At 52.5% G+C, this 26,113-nt stretch overlaps 1 protein-coding gene across 6 annotated transcripts in view; it reads left to right on the top strand.

Annotated features, from left to right (window-relative positions):
• The window catches only part of UBE3B (ubiquitin protein ligase E3B), a 53,341-nt gene extending 29,110 nt beyond the window's left edge, over positions 1-24,231 (top strand). For all 6 annotated transcript variants that reach the window (XM_045076722.1, XM_045076720.1, XM_045076723.1 and 3 more), the window contains 12 exons: positions 94-208; positions 863-962; positions 5,524-5,643; positions 9,583-9,759; positions 9,874-9,984; positions 12,358-12,495; positions 12,791-12,856; positions 14,591-14,649; positions 16,989-17,171; positions 17,705-17,816; positions 20,594-20,686; positions 21,854-24,231. In XM_045076722.1, coding sequence (XP_044932657.1) covers positions 94-208; positions 863-962; positions 5,524-5,643; positions 9,583-9,759; positions 9,874-9,984; positions 12,358-12,495; positions 12,791-12,856; positions 14,591-14,649; positions 16,989-17,171; positions 17,705-17,816; positions 20,594-20,686; positions 21,854-22,045 — 1,466 coding nt within the window. In that variant the 3' untranslated portion in view covers positions 22,046-24,231. The remainder of the gene's footprint in view (positions 1-93; positions 209-862; positions 963-5,523; positions 5,644-9,582; positions 9,760-9,873; positions 9,985-12,357; positions 12,496-12,790; positions 12,857-14,590; positions 14,650-16,988; positions 17,172-17,704; positions 17,817-20,593; positions 20,687-21,853) is intronic.
• Positions 24,232-26,113: the final 1,882 nt, after the last annotated feature.

Genomic DNA, 26,113 nt, shown 5'->3' with positions numbered 1-26,113 from the left:
GGGCAGAGATGAGAAGCTGTCCTCCTGGCGCCCCCCCCCCACCAGCTCTGACCAGCTCTGGGTGTGCGGCTCCCCCATTCGTTTACCCCACAGAGAACGCCAAGGGGGAGACCTTGGAGCTGTTCCAGTCCGTGCACGGGTGGCTGATGGTGCTTTATGAGCGGGACTGCCGGCGTCGCTTCGCCCCTGAGGACCACTGGCTGCGCAAGTGAGGAGCAGGGCACAGAAGGGGGGGTTCACAAAAGCCAGAGTCCCCTCTGTCACACTCCGCATTCATGCTCCGAGGCTGGGGAGTGTTCATCCCTCCTGCATGCCCTGTCCTCCTGGGGGACAGACGCCCAGCAGTCACATCTGTGAGGACATGTGGATGCTGAGGGTGATGAGAGCGTATTCATGGTGACAGAGCTGGGTCCCATTTCGCAAATGGGGAGCAAATTCTGGCTGAGCTGAGCAGCAGGTTGCGATAGTTCAGCGGTGGTTTATCAGCAGAATGAGCCGGACAAAACAGCTAGCTTTCTCAGGGATGGGGTGGGGAAATGCTCTTGCACAACTAAACGTAAGATGACTGCAATTTTTTATTAATGATATGTCCACTCTGAGGTTGTGGCACTAGAGTGGGGTCTAGCAGATGCTTCCAGTAAAGAGCCAGACAGTAAACATTTCAGGCTTAGCAGACCAGATGGTCTTTTGCAAGTGCTCTGCTGTGCTGTTGTAGCATGAAAGCAGCCAGAGACCGTACATAGTGGTCATGTTCCATGGAAGTGGATTTACAGAAATAGCAGCAGGCTATGGTTGGCCACTCCTGCACTAGAGAATGGTTTCCGTGTTGTAATAACCCCAAACCCATGCCTTTCCTCTGAAGGGATCTCAAACCTAGCGTGCTCTTCCAAGAACTGGACAAGGACCGGAAACGGGCCCAGCTGATCCTGCAGTATATCCCGCATGTCATTCCCCACAAAAACGTGAGTTGCTTTCAGAGCTGGGCTTCTGAGCATCTTTCTGTCCCACCACATGGCACCTGACCTGCCCTTGCTATAGCAGTTGGAGAGAAAGACATGAGCTCACTCACTTAGCAGATGCAAACGGGGATTGATCTCCTGCTACATCAGGTTGTTAAGCCAAGTACAGAGACTGAAGACTGTGGGAACTAGCAGTTCATGCAGGTGGGGTGTGTGTTGCAGGGATGGATGCTGCGGGGCCCAGTCAAGGGGACCTGCCCCAGCTGGGAATGGGGGAAGGGAGTCAGGAGAAGCTTCCAGAGGCAGAAGCAGGCAGTAGTTAAAGGCCTGGGTGATCGAGCATTGGTGCTTCTGGAGGGCTCGCCATGTGGTCTGGCTGCGGAGAACACCAAGGGGTAGCAGGAAGCTGAGGAGGTTTATAGGAGTTGATACTGGAAGGTCTTTGCGAACCAAGGGTGGGAGTGTGGATTTTGGTTGGACTCATTGGAGTGTTTTCAGCTTTAGGGGCCCCTGGTCAGACCAGGGAGAGAGTTTTAGAGAGCTTTAGAGAGTTCCTTCTGGCCGTAGGATAGAGGACTGGCCAGGGGCAGAGGAAAGACCATAGAATCATGAGAATGAAGACATTCAAAGGAGAGAGGAGATGGATTTCAGATGGTGGGCATGTTTCTGGCCTGGGCTCGGGGGCACTTGTTGGCATCATTTCCTGGGGTAGGAGAACAGGCAAGAGCAGGTCTGGGCAGTGCCAGTGAGGTCAGCTTTGAGTAGGCAACAGGCAAGGCGTCCGCAGCTCCTCGAGGCCATTGTGCAACGGAGCTGGAGAGACACTCCGCATGTGGACAGCGCCCACATCTGGCCGCATCCATGGCCGTGGACAGGATGGTCAGGGAGCCAGAGGGAGCGAGATGACCAGGGACCTGTCCTTGAGAGTGCCAGCACAAGGAGAGGACTAACAAGAGGAAGGACACCAGCAACGTGGTGTCCCAGGCTCAAGGAACGTGAGACGCTCGGGAAGGATGGGGTCCTGTGGTGAGAGTGTCGGGAAGCAAGGGTAGGCACCACCCCATCTCTGGTCCGTAGTGACGCTCCAGAAATGTCTGCTGGACGCTGCATACGGGGTTCACTGAGAGGAGGCTCCTGCAGGTCTTCCTGTGTCTTTCTTTCCTTTCCTTCTTTTTTGACAGGACATTTCTAGAAAACAGCACAGGTCACATTTTTGTAAATGTGAACATTTATTCACCTTATTTTTCAGAGCTACTTACTCCTCATTGCTCTCTGATATTGTTTTGACCTTGACGTTAATACTCGCAATTGCTGCTGTTCTCCCTCGAGGAGCGATACACAGACAGATGTGGCTATTTAAATTGTTATTGCACTTGACAGCAGAACCTCTCAGAAATGAAGGGATTGCGTGGAGATAACTTAGTGAAACGTGTCTCCCACCCCCCCTGCACCCCCCACCCCCACCGAGGGAGGCCCTGACAGTAGCCCTGACTTTGCCTCAGATGGACGCCCTGCAGCCTGGCAGAGCCAGCCGTGCTGTTGCTTTACTCTGCCCAGTGATGGAACGTTCTTCCTCACCTGAAGCTGAGTGATTTCTCTGTACCATCTACCCTTTGGTTCTTGAACAGCCACTGACAGTGGAATCTAAATCTTCTGAGAAGCACAGATGACTCGTTTGCCCTCTGGGTCTTCTGTGTTCTGAGGATTCTGAGGAATCACCCCCTTCTGCAATCACTCTGCAAGTGGCTTCAAGGCCTTCATCTCCAGGCCCTTGTCCACTGTGGTGCAGTCCGGCTGCAGACACAACACCTCGCGCTGGGCCTCCGTGCCTGCAGAGTCAGCCCTGGACCATGGCATTCCCTTATCATGCAGCCTAGGAATCCGCTCCCTGTCTCTGCAGTTCACAGATGGCATCCCTGCGTGCCCCTGGGTTGTCACAGGGCAGTTTACATTTTTGAGAGGAGCACAGTGAAATCTGTTGGCCACTCTGTGAAGTACCAGCTTGAGCTCACATTGTCAGCCTTTCACTTGAGGATGTCCTATTTGCTAAGCTGGGTTTTAAAAAGGTTAACTAAATTTGTTAATTTCAGTGTACCTGTATTTTTAAGAAGCAGCTACTAAACCCTTAGCATACACTTACTTTTTTTAAAAAGGTTTTATTTATTCATTTGAGAGAGAGAAAAAGCACAAGCAGAGGGAAGAGGGGCAGAGAGAGAGGGACAAGTCATGCTACCTACTGAGCAGGGAACTAGAGATGGGACTCGATCCCAGGGCCCTGAGATCATGATCTGAGCTGAAGGCGGACGTTTAACCAACTGAGCCACCCAGGCGCCCCGTGCACACAAACACATTCAGTGATTTAGGACCCTAGCCACCTTATAAATGGCTCTGTATTTCTTTAGACCTAGGAATGCCGTGCAAGTCCTTACTGAGCCCTTGGGGTTGCTGAAATCAAGAAGCCTGGGGACCTCTGAGATTAGTTGGCATGACTTGGGGGCTATAATCTAATCCTTGCTGTGCTTTTGCTTTGGGGAGTTTTGCTGAAGATTGCCATCAGGGTTTTTGCTTGGTTCATGAACTCTTTCTTTCCCATCTCTTGGGACCGGACCTTTCCTGGCCCCTGGCCCCTGTCCTGATCCCATGATGGCCTGGACAGGTCCAGAAGGGCATCTGTGGCTCAGTATATCACAGGGTGTCCTCTTCTGATGAGGCGTATACTGCCCTTACGCTGACACGTCTTGCTGGAATGCACAGGGCAATAGGGTCTCCCCAGTCACTATGGCATTTGCTTTAAATGCCAAACCCTCCCTGTTCTTGATCTCACTCGAGTGGGTGGCTCACAACGCTGTTCTTGCTTCCCTTAACGTTTTTGAAGGCCTCAACTCTGCCTGGTTCACATACACAGCACTTCATTCTCTGTGCCGTCTTACGTAGCTTCTACTCATCTGTGTGATTCATCTCCCCATTGGGACTTGAGTCCTTCCTCTACTGTTTGTGCCTAAAAGGCCTAATGCCCTGTGGGGTGGGCAGGGCATTAGGTAGCCCATCACACCCTGTGGTGTGATGAGCTATGTGTGGGTCCTGGGTTTGAATCTGGCTCCTTTGTCCACCAGCTCTGGGACCTTGGGTGAGTGAGTCCGTTTCTTCATCTGCACAGTGGGTCCTTTCCCAGACGTCTCCTGTGGTTGCTGAGGCCTCAGCCCCTTGAGCCCTGCTTACAGTTGCCCGCAACTGTTTTCCACACCCCATGGAAATCAGGACCTTGTCCGGGGATTCCTGGGCGACGGGCAGTCCCTCAGCCACCTCTGCACTTCTGTTTCCGTATATGAGGTCTCTGCCCCTTACTGGGTTGACCCAGATGGGAAGCTCGTCTTCTGCCTCATGTGCAGGTGATCGTTCTATAGATTTGGGGGCAGAGGAAGCGGTTGTGCCCCACAGCTCACAAGTGAAAGACCTGTTTTGGAAGTCAGCAGTCCTCCGGCACAGATGGGACAGGCGACAGTGGCCTTCACCCCATCATAGCTGCCCTCACTGTCACTCAGTCTGTTCTTCCCCTCCATGTTGTCCTGGAAACCCTGGATCTTCTGGTACTACTCTGAGCACTTCAGTCCTTGTTTCAGGACTCGCTGACCAGCCGCATCACACTGCTCTGCTGAGAAGTAGTTCCTCTGCTAAATAACCTTCCTCCTCCCTGGGAGGCCATTCCTGCTACAGCTATATTTATTTCATGGCCAGTTAAATGATCAAATGGGAACGCACTAGCCTCCCCTGTATACAGTTAATCCTTATTACCATTGTTACTGTTCTGACTGTCCTGTTTGTATTTAACAAAGCTTTTGACTTTGGAGGGGATTCTCATTTAAAAAAATAACAACAGAGCAGTCTTTGGATTTATTTCTTCATTCAGCTGACATCATCTGAGTGCTTTTACAGCAGTGATTCTCATATTTGGGATGGGGCAGAGGATCGTACTCTCCTACAAGGGGCTTTTCAGGGTCTTGACCATGGCGGGAGAGAGGGTTCTTCTCTAACAGTGACTGAGAAATGTTACTGGGTAGGGGTGGGGGGTGGGTGGGCTTTTGGTGTGCTTGAGGTCAAAGACCTTTACTCTGTGGGATCATTTCTTTTTTAAACTTCTGACAGTGAAAAGAATTATCTTTGAAATGTTTCTGTTTTGCAACCCATGACGTTGATGTCCTTTAAAGCAAACACAGCTCTGTAAAGCACCCTGGGTGACCTGTCCTGCTGCCAGGTTTTTGTAGTGGTTTATCAACTGAATGAGAACGATGTTCTCTCAGACCATTGTTACATGGACTCTGGCTGCAGCCAGACTGTTCATTCTGTGACCTTTCTTCCTTGGCATGTATTTAGCTATAATTTCTAATTCCCCAGATTTGGGGGGAACGTCTACTATTCTCCCAAGACACTCCTAACCTGCAGCACTTGTCAGAGAGTCTCATTCTGCTTGCCTCTTACATGACTGGTTTCACTAATCTTGTACAGCATGTCTTCGGGAATCATCAGTTGTTGACCCAGTTTCTGGTCTCACCTTTGCTCATTTCAGAGAGTTCTCCTGTTTCGAAACATGGTCACCAAGGAGAAGGAGAAGCTAGGGCTCGTGGAGACCAGCTCAGCCTCTCCCCACGTCACTCACATCACTATCCGACGGTCCCGGATGCTGGAGGTGAGAAGCCCATCCAGAGAGGTGGACTTTTCAGTGCATGATCTGTTGCCTCCAACCATTCTTGTCACTCCTTGATCTGATAGCACTGAAGTCAAGGCTTGGGGTTGGAATGGGGCCATTGGTCCTGTCATGTGCTCCGGAGAGCTGCCTGATTAAACGTGACCTCAGTGCTGGGGACCCACAGTATGGTATTTCCCTGCCTTTTCCCCATGAGGGCCCCAGGGCTGGAACATCAGACACTGTGCTCTTTGCATTGAGGACAGGAAGTGCTGCATGTGGGCATTCTCATGTCTGTGCAAACTCCCTTGTCCCTGGGAGACATCTTGCCCAGACTCCCAACCGTGAATAGGGGGCTGGAGTGTAGGTATCAAGTTTACTGAGTCATGGTGCGTGGGGGGGGTGCGTTTACTGCACAGCCAGGAGTTCTTCGTAGATGGGAACTTCAGAGAAACAGGGAAGTGGCCTGCCTCAGCCAAACCCAGTGTCCAGTGTGACCCGCCTGTGACAGGTCCCTGTCTTCAGAACGCTTTACCTCTGTATGTCAGAAAGTCCTAATAACCGAATGAATTTGTCAACACGACACTGGCTACCATCTCCTGGAATGTCATTACAGTAAATGTGTGTGCCTGTGAGGTTACCATGAGCCATTTCCCACCCCACCCCCCAGGGTTGTGCAGTGTGGAGCCCGCCCAAATGTGCTGACCCTGCTGGTGGTCGAATTGGTGACTGAACCCCAAGTCCACATGTCCAGGAGAGGCTGGACTTGATATAGTTGCTCCTGCTTGCTCTTTGGACCTTCTCTCTGGCTCTAGCCACAGCCCCTCATCAGCACATTTTGCGGCATAGGGCAGTCGTGGGATCCCAGGATGGCACGTGGCCACGTGGCCACATAGCCAGACACCAGCAAATGGCACTGGCAGCAGCCCTTCCTCCCCCTCCCCCACAATTTCATTTACCCCTTGGGGCATTCACACTCCTTCGCTAGAGAACTGCTTTTAGTTCCCCTGAACCTTGGTGACTGACACAGGGGTCTGCTGGGGAGAGGCAGCGTTTGGTAACCAAAGTTTCTGACATTCTTAAAGGTAGAGAGAAGAGATTTAAGTGCCTCCAGGGACCCTGCTGGTCATGGGAATGGGTCAGGCTGGCTGAGTGTGTCCGTGCAGGAGCATCTCGTTTGCACCCTGAGCAATACGACTTGCACTGCTCCCTCCTGCTTTTCTTGAAACACAGCCTCAATTTAGATAACTGCTTAAGGAAGAGCCCTGCTCGTGAGCCGGCCGATGACACCTGACATCCAGCCTCAGGGCTGGCGAGCAGTAGAGAGGGCTGGGCAGCTGGGGAACTCGTGCCCCCTCCAAAAAGACCACCTGCTCCTCCTGTCCCTTACGGTCCCCAGTTCCCTCTCAGACGTGGCCGGCACCAACAGGAAGGCTGGGGTGGCAGAGATGGGTGTGTGTCCTGAGAGTGACGGAGTCTCTGGCTCCCTCCTCAAGTGTCGCTGCTTGTGGGAGACTCACCGCATGTCCCAGTTACCCCGGGCCTGCTTCCTCAAACACAGCCCTCAGGGGGTGTCGGTCTGCTCCTGGCCAAGTCTGCTTTTTTTTTTTTTTTTAATATTCCCTTAGAGTATATCTTGTCATGAAACAGATTACTGTTGTTCCTTTTGAACTAGGAAGGGGAGAGGGTCACATACTCAGTTGCCCTAGTTCTCGTCACGTGCTGGTTTGGTTGTGAGAGGGGAGCCCAGTGGCATTTGCTTGATTTGGACACAAGGGGGCATCAAAAAACTGATCTTAGACACTCCTGTGCGATTCTGGCCTTCTATCCAGTCTCCTTCTCTGTGGTTTCACTGAAGGTGGTGCTTCTGCACTGTCCGTGCAGGTGTTAGTCTGAAGTCTTGCAGGAAGGCTTTCCCTCACAGAGAGTGAACTGGGGCTGGGACCCTAGCATCTCAGGACCGGGAGGAACCATAAACCATCCTCTGCCCAGCTCTGTCCCTGCAGTCACAGGCGGAACTGGGATTCACAGTCACGCTTACGGAGGTCTCAGTGGGAGAGCTGGGCTCTCATGAACCAGTCTCATTCCCAGGTCAGAGTCACTGCCTCTGCTCTTTGAGTGCAGGATACCCTCCTCCCACTCACCTTTCAAAAGGAAGAATGCAGATCCAGTTCTTGTGTACTGACACTCGTGCCCAGAGGGCGCAGCAGGCAATTTTGTCAGAGGAAGCAGCTGGCACATTCTGCCCTACAGCTCTTCAAAGAAAAGGCCAGCATGGGGCTGATAAAGAAGAAGTAGGATTCGACTCCAGTGAACATTCCTTAAGCACCTGCCTTGCATGTGGCCACGTGCTAAGTGCTTGCACGTAACACCATCTCATTTAATCAGCGTGATCCTGGCACCCCTGCAAACATGAAGTCAGCTTAGCGAGGCATCATCTCAGAGCAGAATGGAGGAAATCTGCAGGCAAGCAAGAACGTGCTGGAATTCTCCACCCATCCACGACTCCATGCCAGGATAATTACCATAAATGCAGGCAGAACGGTTTAACCATTCTGCTGCAGCTGCATGCTGACTTCCTGTGTTCTGTTGCTTTTCCTCTCACTCAGTGCTTCTCAGGCTTCCACTTCTCAAGTGCTTCTCGGGACTGCGCACCCAAAGCCTCAGCCTTCCAGAGTTCGTTATTATGGGCTCTCCACTTGGGAGCTTAACCCCAGGATAAGATCAGAAGCTACCAGGGACAGTCCTTTGCATTACGAGGGGAATATGATGAGCAGCAAGGCGGCAAGAGTTCCCCAAAGCAGTTCTTGGCATTCTGGCCCCGTGTGCTTAGTGATAAGGGACCAGGCCGGCAGGCAGGTGGCTGCCGTGGAGATGGTCTGTCTTGTGTTAGCAGAATGTCTGATGGCACCACGGCCGTGACTGGAAGGGAGACCCATGGGCGGCCTCAGTGGGGTATTGCAGTGGATTTCTTCCTTACATGACAGTATCTAAAGAGCTCAGTTGTACCCCCAAGATAGAGCCTCTTGTCTTGGACCAGAAGGCTCTTCCCTGGCCACGGTCTTGTTCAGCACTGCTTCTGACGGTCACTCCTCAAAAACAAAAACCTAAACTAAGCTTGCTGATGCCAGGAACACATTAGGTGACAGAACCAGGAGCCCGAAGACCTCAACAGATTAGAATCAGGAGGCGCACTAAACAAGATAATGGAGTTCAAGAACACTAAAGTCGCATCCTAGAGTTCTGTGTGGATGGCTGCGTGCCTTGCGGGCTGGCTGCTGGCCAGGGGCTGTGCCGGGCTCCTCCCTGCTTCCCCTGCCTCATGTGGACCCAGCATCACTCCCGCACCCTTGTCCCTGCCATCTGTTTGCTCTGCTGCCAACAAAGATCTTTCAGAGAAAGTCCACCACATCTCACCCTGCCTGGACTCTTCTGTGGCCCCCCACTGCCCTGAATTCCTCAGCCTGACTCACCCAGGCTAACTGGGGAAGGCTACCAGGAGTTGACAGGGAGAGGGTATTTTCATTTTTCATCTTATAGGGGTTTGACTGAGTTCGGCTGATTTTTATCATGAGCTAAATAAGCTAGTCTTTGCATTAAAATGGGTGGGGTCTTGTCCCAGTTACTTCTGTCCTTCGACAGCGAAGAGCTTGTCACAGCTCATCTTGTCTGCCTTCCCCACCTCCGTGCTCTGCATTATCTCAGGGCCACCTCCCCTTGCCACAGAGCAGTGGAGTCACATCCCCAAAATGAGTTTCCCTTATAACGGGCTCATTTAAAAGCGGTGAGAACTGCCTGTGCCTGTACCCCACATCCTGACTCCCGTGTTTAGTAATGATGCCAGGAAGGCTAGACACAGGGGAGCCAGAGCCTTGGAGCAGCAGCCTTGAGTTGGGCAGAGGGCCTCCCCCTCCTAACGGGTTGCCATTCTGCCCTCGGCAGGACGGCTACGAGCAGCTCCGGCAGCTCTCCCAGCACGCCATGAAGGGCGTCATCCGCGTGAAGTTTGTCAACGATCTCGGCGTGGATGAGGCAGGTATTGACCAGGACGGTGTCTTCAAGGAGTTCTTGGAGGAAATCATTAAGAGGGTGTTCGACCCGGCGCTCAATCTATTCAAGGTATTTAAGGGGCGCAGGAGCGGGGCTGACAGCAGCCAAAAGCTCAGTGAGGAATGAGAAGCAAAGTGCCAGGCCCGTAGGCTCCCTGCCTCTCTCTGTTCTTCTCCCTTGCAGACAACCAGCGGGGACGAGAGGCTCTACCCCTCGCCCACGTCCTACATTCACGAGAACTACCTGCAACTCTTCGAGTTTGTGGGCAAGATGCTGGGGAAGGCCGTGTACGAGGTATGCACGCGCAGGAGTGTCGCACCAGGAGGGAAAACAAGATGTTAGAAGTCCCAGGGACTTGGTGCATGGTGTCCTGGCTGGGCCCAGGCACATAAAGTCCCTGTCATTGGGATGGAGCCCAAGAAAGAGGACGGGACCCAAGATTACTGAACAGAAACACTGGGTGCTTCCCATGTGCTGTGTCATTTCATCCTCTTGCCCGTCCTGTGGCCTGGCTGCCATTGTCCCATTTACCTGCCGGTGACAGAAGTGAGGCTTCAGGAAGTCACTTGTCTAGAGTATCAGCACTAGTTAAGTGGTAGGACCCAGATTCACATCCAGGCCAGCATGGTCCCATTGTAGGAGGGCAGCATTTTGTGGGGTGTGATAGTCGTTACAGCTGTTTTCTTAAATCCTTTGTTACTGGGGTGAGTGCTTCTGAGCAAGCCACAGGCATCTTGGTGTTGCCTACGAACCAGAGCAGGACAGCAGGTCGAGACCGGTCTTCACTGGCTAGCCAGGAACTGTGCGAGTGTGGCCTGTTTATTTCTGTAGGCCCTGGTTCTTGTCAGAGCAAGTAGGGACAATAAAAGCTATATTATTGGGTTGCCGCAGATAGTAAATGAGTTAAGACCCCTCCTGTGCTGCCTGGCTCGTCAGTTTTGTGGGGTCAGGGTGGCATGGACTCATGTAGGCAGCAGGAGAGGAGCGGTCCACCCAGCTCCTGATCCCTGTCCACTGCGAGCCAAGCCAGCAGAACTCCCTCCAGGGACGCTTGGTCCCTACCTTAAGGGTCTTGCTCCCCAGGCTGGAAGGAAAGCTGCAGCAGGAGCTTGTGGCCTTCACAGTGGACTCCCAAACTGCCTGAGCAGTACTGCCCCTCACCCGGCACAAATCCTGGGAAAGGCAGAGCCGGTGGCTGGAGCAAATGGAGGGAAGCAGGAAGAGAGGCCATGTGGGGGCAAGCATCTGCATTCTCCGTGTCCGTGGCCTCAGTCTCTGGACAGGGTGCTGGCAGATGCCCCATCTGCATCCCTGCCCAGGCTCCCTCAGGCTGCCTCCCGCCCTAGATCGGTTGCAGGAGCCTGGGCTCCTTTTCTGTGCTTCTCTTTCCACATCTGCAAAATGGAGACCATCTCTCAGTTCATTCCCATTTAGAAAAGAAATCCCGGGGCGCCTGGGTGGTTCAGTGGTTAAAGCCTCTGCCTTCAGCTCAGGTCATGATCCCAGGGTCCTGGGATCGAGCCCCATATCGGGCTCTCTGCTCAGCGGGGAGCCTGCTTCCCCCTCTCTCTCTGCCTGCCTCTCTGCCTACTTGTGATCTCTGTCTGTCAAATAAATAAATAAAATCTTTAAAAAAAAAGGAAAAGAAAAGAAAAGAAATCCCATGAGGATGTCCCTGGCCATATGCCACATTTCTCTTTTAAACATGTAGCTGTGATATGCCCACAAGAGTCAGACCAGTGACTTCTGTGAATGTCCTCCCCTATTCCTCTGGACCCAGCATCTCTCTCCTCCCTCTCCAGCAGTAACAGTGCAGAGAAATTAGGACATGTGAGGAGTAGCATGCATTAACTCACATAACCCTTGCTGTCCTCTGAAACAGGTCATCATCGAGCCTGAGCCCCCGCCCCTTCTAAATCTCTCCGACTTACATGCTTCCCTTCGCCGGGAACGGCCCGCCTCTCCTCCCCGCGCTCCGCAAGGTTCCTTGCTGCATCCCTGCCCCCGTCTTCCTCCTGTGGTCCATGCCCCACGCCAAGTACAACCTGGCACGCCCCTGCCTACAGCTCTCCTGGGGCTCCCCGCTGCCCTCCAGATAGAATTCAGACTCCAGGAGCCTCAGGAGGCCCCTCCAGATCTGGCCCTGATCCCTCCCGTCCCCTCCCTTGCACGCTATGCTGTGTGTGGAGAGCTGTGTTCCCTCCCCAGGGAATCCCTGTGGGGCTGGTACAAGAGGCCTTGTGCTGCTTAGGTCCAGCTTGGATAGGTCTTTATCCTGGAGACATACCCTGTCCTAGATCCAAGGGAGAGCCGATGCTTTGCATTTCTCTCCACCCTGCTCATTTAAATCTTAAAATTGGGAGGCTGTGCCAGTCCCCATTTACAGATTGATGGCCTGCAGCCAGGCAGCAGTGCAGCTGGGGCTGGATCCCTGAGCGGTGCAGCTCCAAAGCCTGTGCCCTTACCTGCTATGCTCTGCTGGCCCCCGTAGGTGCTTGGCAGTGTCCTGTAGTTGGGAGGTACTGGTCTCCAACTCAAAAGTTTAGGAAGCACCCAGCGATGTCCTTGGCATCCTCAGAGCCCCTCTGCAGCCCCAGCCACCCCAACAGGGTCACTGAGATGGGATCCTCCGTGGCAGACAGCAAGCTCCTATCTCCCCTCTCGTAGGGAATTGTGGTGGACGTGCCCTTCGCGTCCTTCTTCCTGAGCCAGCTGCTCGGGCACCACCACAGCGTCTTCTATAGCTCTGTGGATGAGCTGCCTTCGCTGGACTCGGAGTTCTATAAAAACCTCACCTCCATTAAGGTCAGTGTGACATGGTGGGTGTAGCTGTCAAGTGAAGGCCTCAGGGTTCCCATGTGGTGGGAGGTGATTTCCTGCTCTGGTGCAGGGGTCACTCTGTAGCTTCTGGAGGCTCCCATGTCCCCTTCTGGGAACTCCTACCTCCTTGCTCACAGTGACGAGCAGCCTTTGCCTTTGCTTCAGGCCTGGTGGCCAAAGTGGTCCTGCCCACGCAGTACTGGGTAGGACAGGATGTGGTACAGCCTTCAAGGATATGGCCTGCTGGGTCCCAACACTTGCCCCTTCTCTGTTGTATTAGCGCTATGATGGGGACATTGCTGACCTGGGCCTGACTCTGTCGTACGATGAGGACGTCATGGGTCAGGTAAGTCGACCTCTATGGCTGAGCAATTCTTTGCCGCCCTCCACTGGCTTCCTGGGACCCGCCCCATTCTTGGTTTTCGCCCTGGGAGGTCGACAAACCAGGGCTGCCTGTCCTCTGGTGCTTGGCCCCCTTGCCCATCCCCCAATTCCTGCCTCGCCAGCAAGGGGGCTCTTCCCCCTTCCATTCCCAGTTGACCTGGCCTTTGCCTGCTGGGCCCTCGGAGAGCTCCCCACAGAGACCCCGCATTGCTTAGATCGCATTTAGGGTCATTCCTGATGGGAGCTCTAATTCCCCATTTATAACATTGCTTTTCCTTGCCGTGGTGAGGATTAGCTATCACACACGGAGGCTTGTGATTTGCAGAAGGGAAGAAGCCACCGGAGAAGTGGCTTGAACAGAATCCAGTCCTTGCTCTGGCTCATCCCACAGAGCAGAGCAGGGAGAAAAGACTGTCGACACTGTGGCAGCAGAGGCGTCTCTTAGGACCCAGAGTTTTCCTTTTGGCTTTTCCCTGAGGTACCCTCAGCGCCCTCCAGAGATGTCCCAGTGGACACCTGCATGAGCCTCTGTGCACCCATGTTCTGAGGGCTGCGAGGAAAACCAGACCTAGAGCTGAGTAGTGCAAGCTGGCTTCTTGGAGCCAAGCCTGCGTCGCCTCCAAGAGGTCCCTCAGTCTCCCTGAGCCCCACTTCTCTTGGACCAGCGTGACACCATGAACTCCCACAGGCTACACCCTGCAGAGAGCCCCAGCACGCTGGTGTAGGAGCACTCTGACCGGCCTGTGAGGGAGCAGCCTCCACCTTCTCCCAGAGTGGTTCTCCGAGGCTCTCCAAGTAATAGCACATGTACCAGGCGCTCCCTAGAGCCCTGTCTGGGAAACACCAAGCTAGGTCAGAAGTCCCAGCTTCAGAGTCCTCCGATTGCCACAAGGTGTTCGCAGCGGTGGGCTTAGAGGCCACGATCGTTCCTTTCTGCATCATCAGAGACCCAGGATATCCTATTCGTAGAATTTCTGCTAAAATTAGCTTTGAAATTATGCCTTTTTGATTTTTTTAGGTGACCCCCAGAAATGCCTGAAGTTGAGGAAAATACTTGAGTCCACAGTTTTCAAATCTTTAATCAGATTTTGAGCCTTCCCCCTGAGAATTTTCTCTTCTGATGATAGAAATAATTCAAACTGCTAACCACAGATTCCACTATGAGATGAGCACAGTATCTGAAAAAAGCAGTTAGAGCACCGGCGCCCGGAGAGCAGTGCTGTTAATGTGTCATCTGTGGGTTTTCAGAATTCTCTCCCCGGGCACCTGTGTAACTTTTTTTTTTCCCAGAAATGGTATCATACCATGCGTGTTATTATGTATTATTTTTTTCCCCACCTTCTCAACAAATGCACGTTTTCTTCGTATTTTTTAATAGCTGCACATTCCAGGTTACAGTTTACCAACATTTATTTAACTGTGCTCCTAATGCAAACACGGTCCTCTCCACAACATTTCAAAGCCTCAGTATCAATGTCTTAATGAGGATCAGAAGAGAAGAAGCCTTCCATATTGATTGGACAGGGTCTGCTTGTTGATAGTTAAGCCCTGGCTTCTTGTGAAAATGATTATTCCAAAACATGTCCCATCTTCATTCTGTTATTACGGACATCAGTGGTGGGCCCTTTCATCTTCAGGAAGCCTTATTTCCCCAGTAGAATCCTGCCGAGTAATTGCTCCCCATCTTCTCCCCCAGCTTGTTTGCCATGAACTGATTCCTGGAGGGAAGACCATTCCTGTTACGAATGAAAATAAGTGAGTATAGCAATTAGATTTTTAAGGTCAGCACTTGAAAAGACTTCATTCTGGCTCTCCGGTCTTACTTTGAGAATTTATTAAGATAGATTGAAGTAGAAAGAGGCCATAAATATCATAATGGAATTTACTGGTTACAGTTCATAGGCCAAAATTGTATTAAATTCGATTTGCAAAATAAGAATTGACAATTTATTTTTTGCAGTAGCACATCTAAGGTCAGAGGCACCCAGGCCATGGTGTTCCTAGGAATTTAATGACGGCTCAAGATGCAGACAAATGGATTCTGAGCCGCTCAGGCACATAGTCCTGAACCCACAGGGCCCAGAGGCAGAAAGACACCTTGGAGGGGCAGATCATTTTGGAATGATAGCATGTGGCAGTTGTATGAAATGCTGTTCTTGAGAAGACACAGTGATGAATTCAAATGCCACAGACAGGTCCTTAGACGTGATGGGACTCGGAGGCCCGGCAGCTATTGTCACAGATAACAGGCTTTTAGAAATCTATCATAAATGTCAGCCTCTTTGGTACCTAGAAGCAAAACTCCTCAGTGCACTGTCTCCACCCGCACTGTTCTCACCTCATTAAAACAGAAGAACCTGGCATGAGGAGTCGATACTGACCCTTTTGTCAATCTGTCAGTCTTCTGCCACCAGGCTCAGCTGAGCATCATTCTCCCAGTGACAGGTGAGAGCTCAGTCCCACCTGGTGAGTCACTCGGATCAGATGCACGTTGCAGCCCGAGCGTCCCTCTGGGATCAGGTTGGGGGATCAGTCCTCCTGCTTGCGGAGCTTTTATTTAGACGGTCAGTGTGATCAGAAGAGCAGGCCTGATTCTCCTCGTGTTGGAAGGACACCAGTTTTGACTCCTAGCCATGGGGCATTAGTTGGACAACTGAGAAAAGAGCCGGGAGCCCAGGTTGGGAGGCGCTGCCCGGGGGGCATCAGAGAACAGAGCCTCATCCCATTGCTCCCTGCCGTGTGCCTATAACCATCCCTTCAGAGGGCTTCTCTGAGCTCATGGGTATAAAATACCCTTGAGGATGTCTGGTTCAGGTGTCTGATTCTCTAATGAAAACAGTGAATGTCACCAGTGTCAGCTATGTGACATGTCTCGTAGACCCCTATCACCCCCAGATCGGTCGTGTTTCACAGCATGGGTCACGGCCAGAAGCAGCAGGCCGACAACAGCCTGTGCTGGAGTGAAACTCCTACCCTGCCTGACCTGTGTGGAAAGCCACTTCACAAACTCTTATATGTTCTCAGCAAAAAAGCTTGGCATAAGGGGGGGATTCAGTTCCACAGAAGGTCTTAAAAGACTTGTCAAGGCCGATTCCGCCCTCCTAAGGAGTGATATTTGGTCTTGCACTTCCTGGTGGACATTAAATGGGAAAGCCCTCCAGAGTCCCCCTCTCTCTTTTGGTAAAATGGAACAACAGCAGCACCCTGCCTCGAAGCATGTATGAAAGGGATATCGATCATGGAAAAAATCGTATTTAGCGTTTCAGTGTGCAAGTCTGCTGCTGGATAATTTTTTTTAAATAGATGCATTTTCAAGGTCAGAAACTCAGGTCTGAGCCCTTTGGGGTAAAATTTTTATTTGGACTGTGCTAATTTGGGGTGCTAATTTGGAATTTGGAGAATCGTACCTGGGCTGGGCCCATGTTCTTTGCTAAGAAATCAGTCATGCTAGCATAACTGGATTTAACCTGTTCCAAAGGTTTGTGTTGTATTTTACACAGTCGTAGATGAGGTCACTGTGCTCAGAAAAGCAGGCCCAGAAGACCATCTGCTCGGAACCATTGTTAGTGCCCTGACTTCCTGTCGAACTTAAGTGTAAGCCAGCTGCTTTTGGTCACAACTTTTCTCAGGCTTGCTTTTCATGACTTAAGAGTCTTGGCCCAGATTAGTATGGCTTTGATGGAAGTTTCCTCGTGAAACCACTTTTTTCTCTGTTTAAAGTTTACTGAAGGATGGAATTCTCTCTTAATCAGATGATAGTAAATAAAAGTCCAAAAAGCACCATTTGTACTGAGAAGGGCCCTCTCCTTACTGGAGAATGTCTCACTTGGGTTCTTGGTACAGTGGGGTGTTTCCTGATGTCTGACCCCCGAGTTTTGGTGGAGGAGTGAATGAGGTGATGCCCTGAACGCATCAGGAGGGCTAGCTAGCTAGTATCACTATTGTCTTCGTCATCAGCATCATTCTGGTGAAACACCCTGGTACCGTTGGTGTTTCTGTGAAGTGGTCCCAAAATGACTGGACTCCTCTTTCAGCCCACTGGTAACAGCCCACTGGCCTGTTAATTCCCACTGTTTTGTTCCTATTGGCAACAGGATTAGCTACATCCATCTGATGGCACATTTTCGGATGCACACTCAAATAAAAAACCAGACAGCTGCCCTCATTAGCGGATTCCGCTCCATTATCAAGCCTGAGTGGACCCGGATGTTCTCAACCCCTGAGCTACAGCGTCTCATCTCTGGTGACAATGCTGAAATTGATCTGGAAGATTTAAAGTAAGCAACGAGTGGTTGGTTGGTTGGTTGGTTGGTTGGTTGGTTGGTCGGGGCTGGGGAGTGGGGGTTGGTGAGTGAGGGTTGGTGAGTGAAATATTTGGCCTCCTGGGAAGCAAGCTGTCCCCTTGCTGAGCTCCTTCTATTTCAGGAGCCCACCTTCAAGTGTACTTCTCCCTGATCCCTGGGCGAATCGCTCTGGAAAAGAAGCTCCCCCACTTGTCTGCCTAGAGACTCAGAAGTGCAAGCAGAGACTAAGCGTGTCAGGGACTGCTGGGCTCTCCAGAATTCTGGGAAATGGCAGGGCAGGACCTCTTGTTTGCGAGTCACAGGAGTGTACAGCTCTGGAGCTCCCCACTTGTTCAGCTTCCAGGGTCATGGGTCACGAAGGCATGATCATCTTCCTTTAAGAGAAGTCAGGAGTGACCCAGGCCTGCCAGAGCTGGCTGTGCCACTTGGCTAAAGTCCGTCCCTGCCTGGGTCTGTAAGCGCCCATTGGAATGTGTGGCTGAGCACATTGTCTTCCTTATTTTCAGGAAGCACACGGTGTACTACGGTGGCTTTCATGGAAGTCACAGGGTCATCATCTGGCTCTGGGATATTCTGGCCTCTGACTTCACACCCGACGAGAGAGCCATGTTTCTGAAGGTATTTTATATGTTACCTAGATGTGCATTCATAGATACTCTCGTAAACCTAGAGGCCACTTGATGTAAGAATTTACACTGGGGAAAAAATAAACCTTACCAGGAGGACCTCCTATCATGAGCGTATCCTCTCCCATAGGCCACCTCCGTGGTGGGTCAAACAGTAACCAGACAGGCCAGAGGTGAGGCTGAGTCACACGGGCCCCAGAGCTGCTGCACACCTCTCTGCAGAAATAGGCCTGCATGGACAGGAGCTCATTGGCCTCAGCACTCCGTCTTCCCCTTCGCTGGTGCTGGCCTTGTTCACATCTCGTTTCTTCCTTCCTATATAGAAGCAAATAGTGTTTATTACCTTAAAATTACAGACAAGCAATTTTTTTTTAAGCTTTGTTTTTAAATAATTTCTATACTCACTGTGGGGAATCAAACTTCTAATGCCAAGATCAAGTCACATGCTCCACCGACTGAGCCAGCCAGGCATCCTGAGACAGGCACACTTTTGAGTCTCTGTTCCTAGTGTCCCGGGACTGCCTCTGTGTACCCTTTTTCTCAGTGGTGTAAAACATGCAGTGCCACACATACAGTGTGCCTGTAAAACACATGTGATTGAGTAGGCTGAGAGCAATGTGTGTTTCTGCAAACAGTGGCTGACATTAACCAGTTCCCTTATACTGGTGTCTTTGAAGTTGTAAATGTTCAGAACATCCACCCCCTCCCCTGCCCGACGCCACTCTGTTGTTTCCTGTTACGTTGGCGAAGCCTTTTATGGGACAGTGGACAACATGCACACTTGTCTGTATTTGTTACACACGTGTGCATGTTTATAAAGATGGAATCCTCACTTTGCCACCTGCTCTCCTATTTGATATTTTACCGTGAACACTTTGTCATATTCTGGGGGTACATTTAAGTGCCTTGAGCTATTTTCCACTGGACATTTGGGTTTCAAGAATGGTCTCCGGTGACCTTGGTTGTTGAATCAACACAGTGTCACCAGTTGAAAGGGCAGCAGGTTTTCTTGTTCCTTGGTTTTTCATTCTGAGGAGAGTTCATTCCCATCAAGGAGCCCCCCACTCGCAGATGCAGAAATGCCCAGCTCGTCCCCATGGGTTTTAAAGGACTTGGGGTAGGCAGGTAGACATAATTCCAAAAATTCTTAAGAGAATCAAGTCTGATTTTCAGCAGCACCTCTTATAGGCACAACACCCCCTGCTGGCTTATAGAACCGCTCCTCCGTCTCTCCTAGAAAGAGGAGAGAGCCCGTGGCTCCTGACTGTATGCAGTCTGTCCCACACAGCGGGCATGTTCGTGTCTCTGGAGAGCCGGTCCCCAGACCTGCTGTTCCTGCAACCAGGCCCAGCGCCAGGTGGAAGACACAACCACTGTACGGGAGTGGCCCCGACTCTGCTTTCTTCAGATGTCACGCCAGCAGATGGCAGCTTCCTATGCCCTCTGCTCCTGCACCTTCCGTCCCAGGGGGATGAAAGCGGCATTCCCTCCATTGACGAGCCCCAGCTTGGAGCATGTGGCAGGTCTGAGCGGCCTGAACTGGGATAGGCATGGGCTCTTCGGGGTCTGTCTCCTCATCCCTGAAACAGCGAATCATACAGCTCCCGAGAAGTGACGCAGTGAGGCCAGGTCCCAGAGCACTCAGTGCAGAGCTCAGCCCTGCTTTGTAGGAGCTGCTGCTGTGCTTTGGTTGGTGGAAAGTAAACCCTGCTGGGTAGTAGCATCGATACTTGGTGTAAAAAATAGTTTTTTTTACAAACTCTCTGGTTGCCCTCAGGAATCTCACAACCATTTAAAACACTGTTTCAGTGGTAATAGTTAAGAGCCAAACACGCAGCTTGCCGTGAAATTTTGAAGCACAGCTTGGTGTTACGTAGTAGGCCCAGTAGTAGGCTCATACATCCCCTAGAGAAGGGAGAGCGTTTCTAGCTGATGTTCAGTTCTAAAAAGCGAGTGCTTTCTAAGACTTCCTCTGCAGGTCTGTTGCTCGGATTTCTAAGTCAGTCTGGTTCCCCTGTGCAGACACGAGCTGCATGTGTAGGGAGATGACCCAGGTGCTGCCATCTGGAAGATGCAGGGAATCCCAGGAGTGTTGCAGGAGTGCATGGCTGGCTGCCCAAAGGCCCCATTCTCGGTGTCTGGGGTGTCAGTGCACCCCCTCAGCCTTGCTGGTGCAGACGCCTGATCATTGTCTGCGTGCTGAGAGCAGGTTTGTCTGTCAGGGACAAAGCTCGCAGAGACTGCTCTGTGACCCAGCAGGCCGGGGTGCTCAGGTGAACGCACCTGCACACCATCCCCCGGCTTGCTGGGAAGCCGAACAGAAAGCCAGGTGTGAGGGGAGCGGGCCTTCTCTCCTGCGCCATCCTTAGGGGCACCACCATCTCCCTCTGCCCGGTGCTCCTGTGCGTGGCGTCTCTCTACACCAGGGCCCATGTGCCAGGCCCACTGAGATCGGTCCCGTGAGGGGAGTTTGTGTTGTTTCTGAGCTGTTCAGCTACACATTCTCCGCCATCCCTTGGGTTGGCGCGCACAAATGACTGGTCACATCTACTGGTGTGGCTTTCGTATGTTTTAACCTTCAAAAACAACACCCTTAAGGGAGATATGAGACATGTACCAGTTCTTGGGCCGAATGCACGGTCTGTCACCTTGCACTCTCCAGTCATACTGTGACTAGAGAAAGCAAAAAAGCACAGCTCGCCTGCCAGGGGCGTGTTGCTGAAGTTGCAAGAGCCCTACTCTGTCCCCTCAACCTGCCTTGTGTTGCAGTTTGTGACCAGCTGCTCCAGGCCCCCGCTCCTAGGATTCGCCTACCTCAAGCCTCCCTTCTCCATCCGCTGTGTGGAAGTGTCAGACGATCAGGTACTGCTGCCGGGGTTGGGGGGGGTGGCGCAAGGCGCCCGCTCTTTGGGGGGGTTTGCTGTGGGCGCTGCGGGGAGCTTCACACCCGGTCTGGGTTCGTGGGGCGGGCCGCGCAGCTCCTGGGAGCGGGGTGAGAAGGTTCCACAATGCTCCAGCCAGGAGACCAGTCGGGCCCCCAGAGGATGCCCTGGGACTCGGGCTGCTCTGGGGCCTCAGCTCTCTCAGGGTCCCTTTCTCTTTCCTCCCTCAGGAAAGGGTACCTGGGGGTGGTTTAGTAGCAGGTGGCTTGGCAGGGCTCCAGGCTTAGGAATGGGGCAGGCAAGGGCTTGTGTGCTGGCCCTTGCTATCTGGCAGGCTGCATCGTTTCCTCGTCTGCAAGAGAGAACAAATGTCTCGGGTTGTCCTGCCCCATGGAGGGGTGCTTGAAGAGCAGCCGTGGTACACTATCTCAACCCCTCTCCCCTGCTGGCAAAAACCCAGCGGCCTCTGCACATAGCGGCCTCTTGGGATGCTGTAGGCTGGTCTCCAGGTCCCTCGTGTGATGCTAGACAAGACTCAGTCCTCTTTTTTTTTTTTTTTTTTTTTAAAGATTTTATTTATTTATTTGAGAGAGAACATGAGCAAGGAGAAGGTCAGAGAGAGAAGCAGGCTCCCCGTGGAACAGGGAGCCTTATGCGGGACTCTATCCCGGGACTTCAGGATCATGACCTGAGCCGAAGGCAGTCGTCCAACCAACTGAGCCACCCAGGCGTCCCAAGGCTCAGTCCTCTTAAGGAAGGCTGCCACACATTGCAGTCTGCCCTGGGCCATGTGCTGGCAGCGGGAAGTGGGAGGCTGTTTTTGGACCTTAAATGTGTCTACAGTAGTCTGGCTCTTTGGAAATTGGTTAACCGTTAACTAGCAGTTAATCTGAAGGCCCCCTTTTTGAGCGCTTACCTAACACAGGGGTCGCCCATGCAGGACAGGGCTGCTTCTGTGCGCTCAGCACTTGGGGCCCGGTGCCCTCCATTGGGAGGCTATCTCGGGTGGCAGTGCATTCTCACCAGTCCGGCCGTTCTGCTCGACACCCGGGACTAGCCAGGTCCTCTCCTGGGTCGCCCACTCTGGCAGACCCCCGGGCTCCCTCGCCAAGTGCCTCCCAACCGAGGCTGTGGTGTGTGCTTGCAGGACACAGGGGACACCCTTGGCAGTGTCCTCCGGGGCTTCTTCACCATCCGCAAGCGGGAGCCGGGTGGCCGCCTGCCCACCTCCTCCACCTGCTTCAACCTGCTCAAGCTGCCCAACTACAGCAAGAAGAGCGCCCTCCGGGAAAAGCTGCGCTATGCCATCAGCATGAACACGGGCTTTGAGCTCTCCTAGCTCTCGCCCCCGCCACCTGCCCTGGCCGGCTCCTGGGATCCCAAGGACCTTCAGCTCCAGGGGGCAGGGTCGCTCTGGGAGTGGGTGACCCACCCACCAGGTGACCTCGCACTCTCTATAGCCATGAGACTCCCCTGTGGCCTCAACTACTTGGGATGCACCTGACGACTCCGTAGCACTCTCCAGGTGACACTGATGGGAAGGGTGTTGAGAATAAACCTCCAGGTTCCTCCAGCGCTGGTCCTTTTCTCCTGCTTTCTGGGGCCTGAAGCCAAGGCTTGTGGTCACAGAGGGACTTCTCCTTTTGATAGTTTGGTTTTTTGGTGAGTCTTTTCTTTCCTGAACTTGTTGAATGAGCTGTGCATGAACGAGTGAGTGCCTGGAACTCCAAGGGTCCAGAGTGGCTTTCACGATACGGTCCTGAGTGCACAGAGCCCACTAGGGCTGAGATGCTCTCCTTCCTTTTCTGAAAACTCTTTACTCAGGTAAGGCCTCGCCAAGCCTCTATGCACTTGACAAAGTCTCTGCCTCCTTCCTGTCCAGAGCGGCCCCTCTGCAGACAACCAGGCTTGCCTGCTCCCCAGGGAAGCAGAGTTGCCGGCCAGGAAGGCGGCAGAGCCCAGGAAGTTCAGGGCGCTGCCCCCACCTTGAAACCATCAAAGTAAAACATAAACTCTGTTTTGCAGAAGCCCAGGGGCTCTCACGGAGCCAGGCTTGGGCCCTGGCGGGACACGGCACCTATCTGCAACCTCTGAGGGAGGCCATGGAGATCAGTCCTGCCTACTTTGTTGTCAACATGAAGGTTTTTGCCAGAAGGTGTTCTGCTGCTTGGTAGAAAGCTGAAGGCCCCACATGGCGGCGGTGCCCCCTCCCCGCCCACGCACACACACCCAGTCTTGCCTCAGATGCTCTGAGTCCTTAGCAGGTGGGGTTGCTGGGAGGCCCCCCACTGGCTTGATCCCATCAATGTGTTCACACTGGCGGCCTGGCTTTGGGAGAAAGTACCTCTTGGCCCTTAAGAGCAGCTCTGTTTCCAGAGGGTGCTGGCTGTTCCCCCAAAGCCTACTGATTCCTAAGGGGACAGCTGCCATCCCCCTGCTTCTTTGCCCTGCTCTTGTCTTATAAGGAACACTCTCTGAGTTACCCAACCTGTTGGGGGAGTGTCTTCCCTCCACTGATGGTAAAATCCCAAGAAACTTGGGTCTTGCCCCTCATTTTTCTTCAGCACGGGGAACCAGGACACTTTGCATTAACGGAAGCTCAAAGGGCTGAGGAAACACTGGGCTGGGTTTTTGGGGTTTATTTTTTTTACTTCATTTTTCTCTTCCAACCCATTGTGCTCCTCTGCCCTTATCATGAGAACTTCATTCTCGATCCAGGGAATTGAGACAGAGGCCATGTCTGTGGTCTCTATTGACAGCCATCACCCTTGCCCCCCTCATCAAGCTCCTTAGGCATCCCCACCACCAAGACTGAAGCCAGGAGTGCCTGGTCCCTCCTTTGTTCTGTGGAGCCGGCTGGGGCCTTCAGCTTTCTACCAAGCAGCAGAACACCTTCTGGCAAAAACCTTCATGTTGACAACAAAGTAGGCAGGACTGATCTCCATGGCCTCCCTCAGAGGTTGCAGATAGGTGCCGTGTCCCGCCAGGGCCCAAGCCTGGCTCCGTGAGAGCCCCTGGGCTTCTGCAAAACAGAGTTTATGTTTTACTTTGATGGAAAGAATTTAAAGACAGGAATTTATTATTGTTAAAGATTTGTAAGTAACCTCTGATTCTGTGGATTTGCCACTTTAAACACTTGACTCCTCTGAAGATCTCTGAACGTGTGTGCGCGCGCGGAGCGGGCATGCACATTTATACCGTTGGCCTGCACGGATGCTTCCATCTTGACTCCAACCCACAGATTGGCCAGCATGCCGCTGCGGAGAGCGTGGTTTCTAAGCACCGACACCAACTTCTTTTGTTCTTTTGACGAGGAGGGGTGGTTCGTAATTTCATTTAAATGGTTCTCTTCAGTAGCTGGAAATCTTGCACTATCTAAAACACTGAATCTGTGCTCTTATGGCCGGTGTTTGTTGACACTTTGATGGCTCTTGATGGCTCTAAAAAGTTGGGGGGCGGGTTTGGTTTCATAGATAGGGATTAAAAGGTGATCAAAGGCTTTATTAAATTTCTACTGTCACACACGATGGCTGTGTTCTGCTTTTTATCTGAAGAAAGAGCGCTTTAGGACCTTGGTCCCAGGTAGCTCACGAGGGGGCGCCTGGAGCTTAAAGGGCACGCGGCTCCCTCTGTGGAAGGGTGATTCAGAGGCAAACACAGCAGACCCCCAAGTCTCGCCGTCAAAGCATTTAGCAGCTGACAATGTTCTCTTCACTTCCAGTTCTGTTTTGAGAGGGAGCACATTCCAGATAGAGCCCAGGTCACCTCCAGCACCGCTGGGCTCGTGTCCCTCCCACCCACTCTGCAGAGGCGGCCACCGCCCCGGATTCCATGTTTTATACTGAAATGGATACAAGCCCTAGATGTGTGTTCATTGAAAACCATCCACATAACAAGCACATGAAGGCATATTTTCCAGCTGCATCGGAGTCTGTGTGGCTTTGCGCCCTGAGGATCGTAGTGCGGGACACGCAGCCCTGTGTCATCCTGTTCAGCCCACCTTTACGCTCAGCAGAAAACCCATCTCTGACTGCCCGTGTTTCCAGCTTCACCCTAGGTGGCTTCTCCCCTCACCTGCCCCTGCCTCTGGCCTGGAGCCCTCGGAGGGTCGGAGCAGGAGGCTGGCCTGTTGAAATCCAGGGACTCAGGAGAGATGGACCTTTATAAGACAATGTGTGGGCACTCAAGGGGAATTCGTGTGTGCTGGGTTTTCTCACGCAGAGCATCTGTACCGCCTCCCCAGAAAAACGATAGTGTTCAGTGACACACTACCACCTGCAAATCCAGAGCCTCGTTCTGTGACATCTCAGCCTTTCCAAGTTACCACAGCAAAGAGAAAATTCTTTTAACTAGGAAAAACAAGTGGGCTTCTTAAAAACTGGTTTAAATGAAGACAGTTTTAGTGCACTGACAGAACCTGCAAGTGCCTGAGAATATTGAGGTGGAACCCAGTTTGAGAAACACTGGTCTCCACCATGTTTCAGACAGCAAAGCTGTCTGCATGTCCTTGTTCTGCTGACTTAGCAGAGGTCATGCTGCTAGAGGTGTGCGGCGGGGTTATGGACAGACTGGTTATCTCTAAGGTTGGTTCACCTGGAGATGCAGGACCCTAGACCTCAGACCTACTTCTTGGTAACTTTGTAGATCGGTCAGAGCTGCTGAAGAACCGAACTGTGGTTTGTTCAGTGCAGCGAGGGCTCAGGACCGCAGAGACACCTGTGAAACCTCCCTTCCTGGCTCAGTGCCGGGCTCAGCCTATGCCTCCCAGGAATCTTGGAGCCAGCTTCAGAGGCTGTAGGGATTCCACGAAGCAACATGTGGCCTGCACCCCACTTGGTTCCTTGCACCAAGTCAGCATCAGACGTCAGTCTTCCTCCTACATTTGCTCACCCTGCACCAGAAGAAAACAGAGCTGCCTATGGCCTGTCCGTCAGGCCCTGGACCAACTTCTAGTAGCTTCCGCTGCCACCACAGTCACAGCACAGCAGTGAGAAAACCTATGGAGAGGTCTTGAACGCGGTCTCCCAGGGAACTTCTGCAGAATGGTGGGAAGGCACACTCCCTCCTCCCCACTGCCTGCAGGGAATCGGCTCGGGCATTTCCAGGCTGGCATGGCCTCCAGCCACCTCACACTCACGGAGGCCCAGATGGGAGCCGTGGGTCCCTCCAGTCTTCAGAGTCAAGTTAAAGTCACTTGCTGATTATAATCATGGGAACTAACATGTTTTATAAGCTCGTGCTTGTATCGTGACTGACTGGAGCCTGAGCCATCGGGGCTCTGAGCGCACTGGACAGCAGGTTTGGAGCCTCTAGAACAGAGTTTGCTTCCCAGCTCTGGTGCTCACTGGCCAGGAGGCTGGAGACAATTCCCTGGCATCTCTGAGCTATACTTCCCTCTTCCATTCAA

Source organism: Mustela putorius, unplaced genomic scaffold (assembly GCF_011764305.1).
Source record: "Mustela putorius furo isolate JIRA1106 unplaced genomic scaffold, ASM1176430v1.1 tig00000193_pilon_pilon_pilon, whole genome shotgun sequence".
NCBI lineage: Eukaryota > Metazoa > Chordata > Mammalia > Carnivora > Mustelidae > Mustela > Mustela putorius.
Note: the sequence above shows the minus strand (reverse complement) of the source record. Positions and strands in the feature narration are given on the sequence as shown.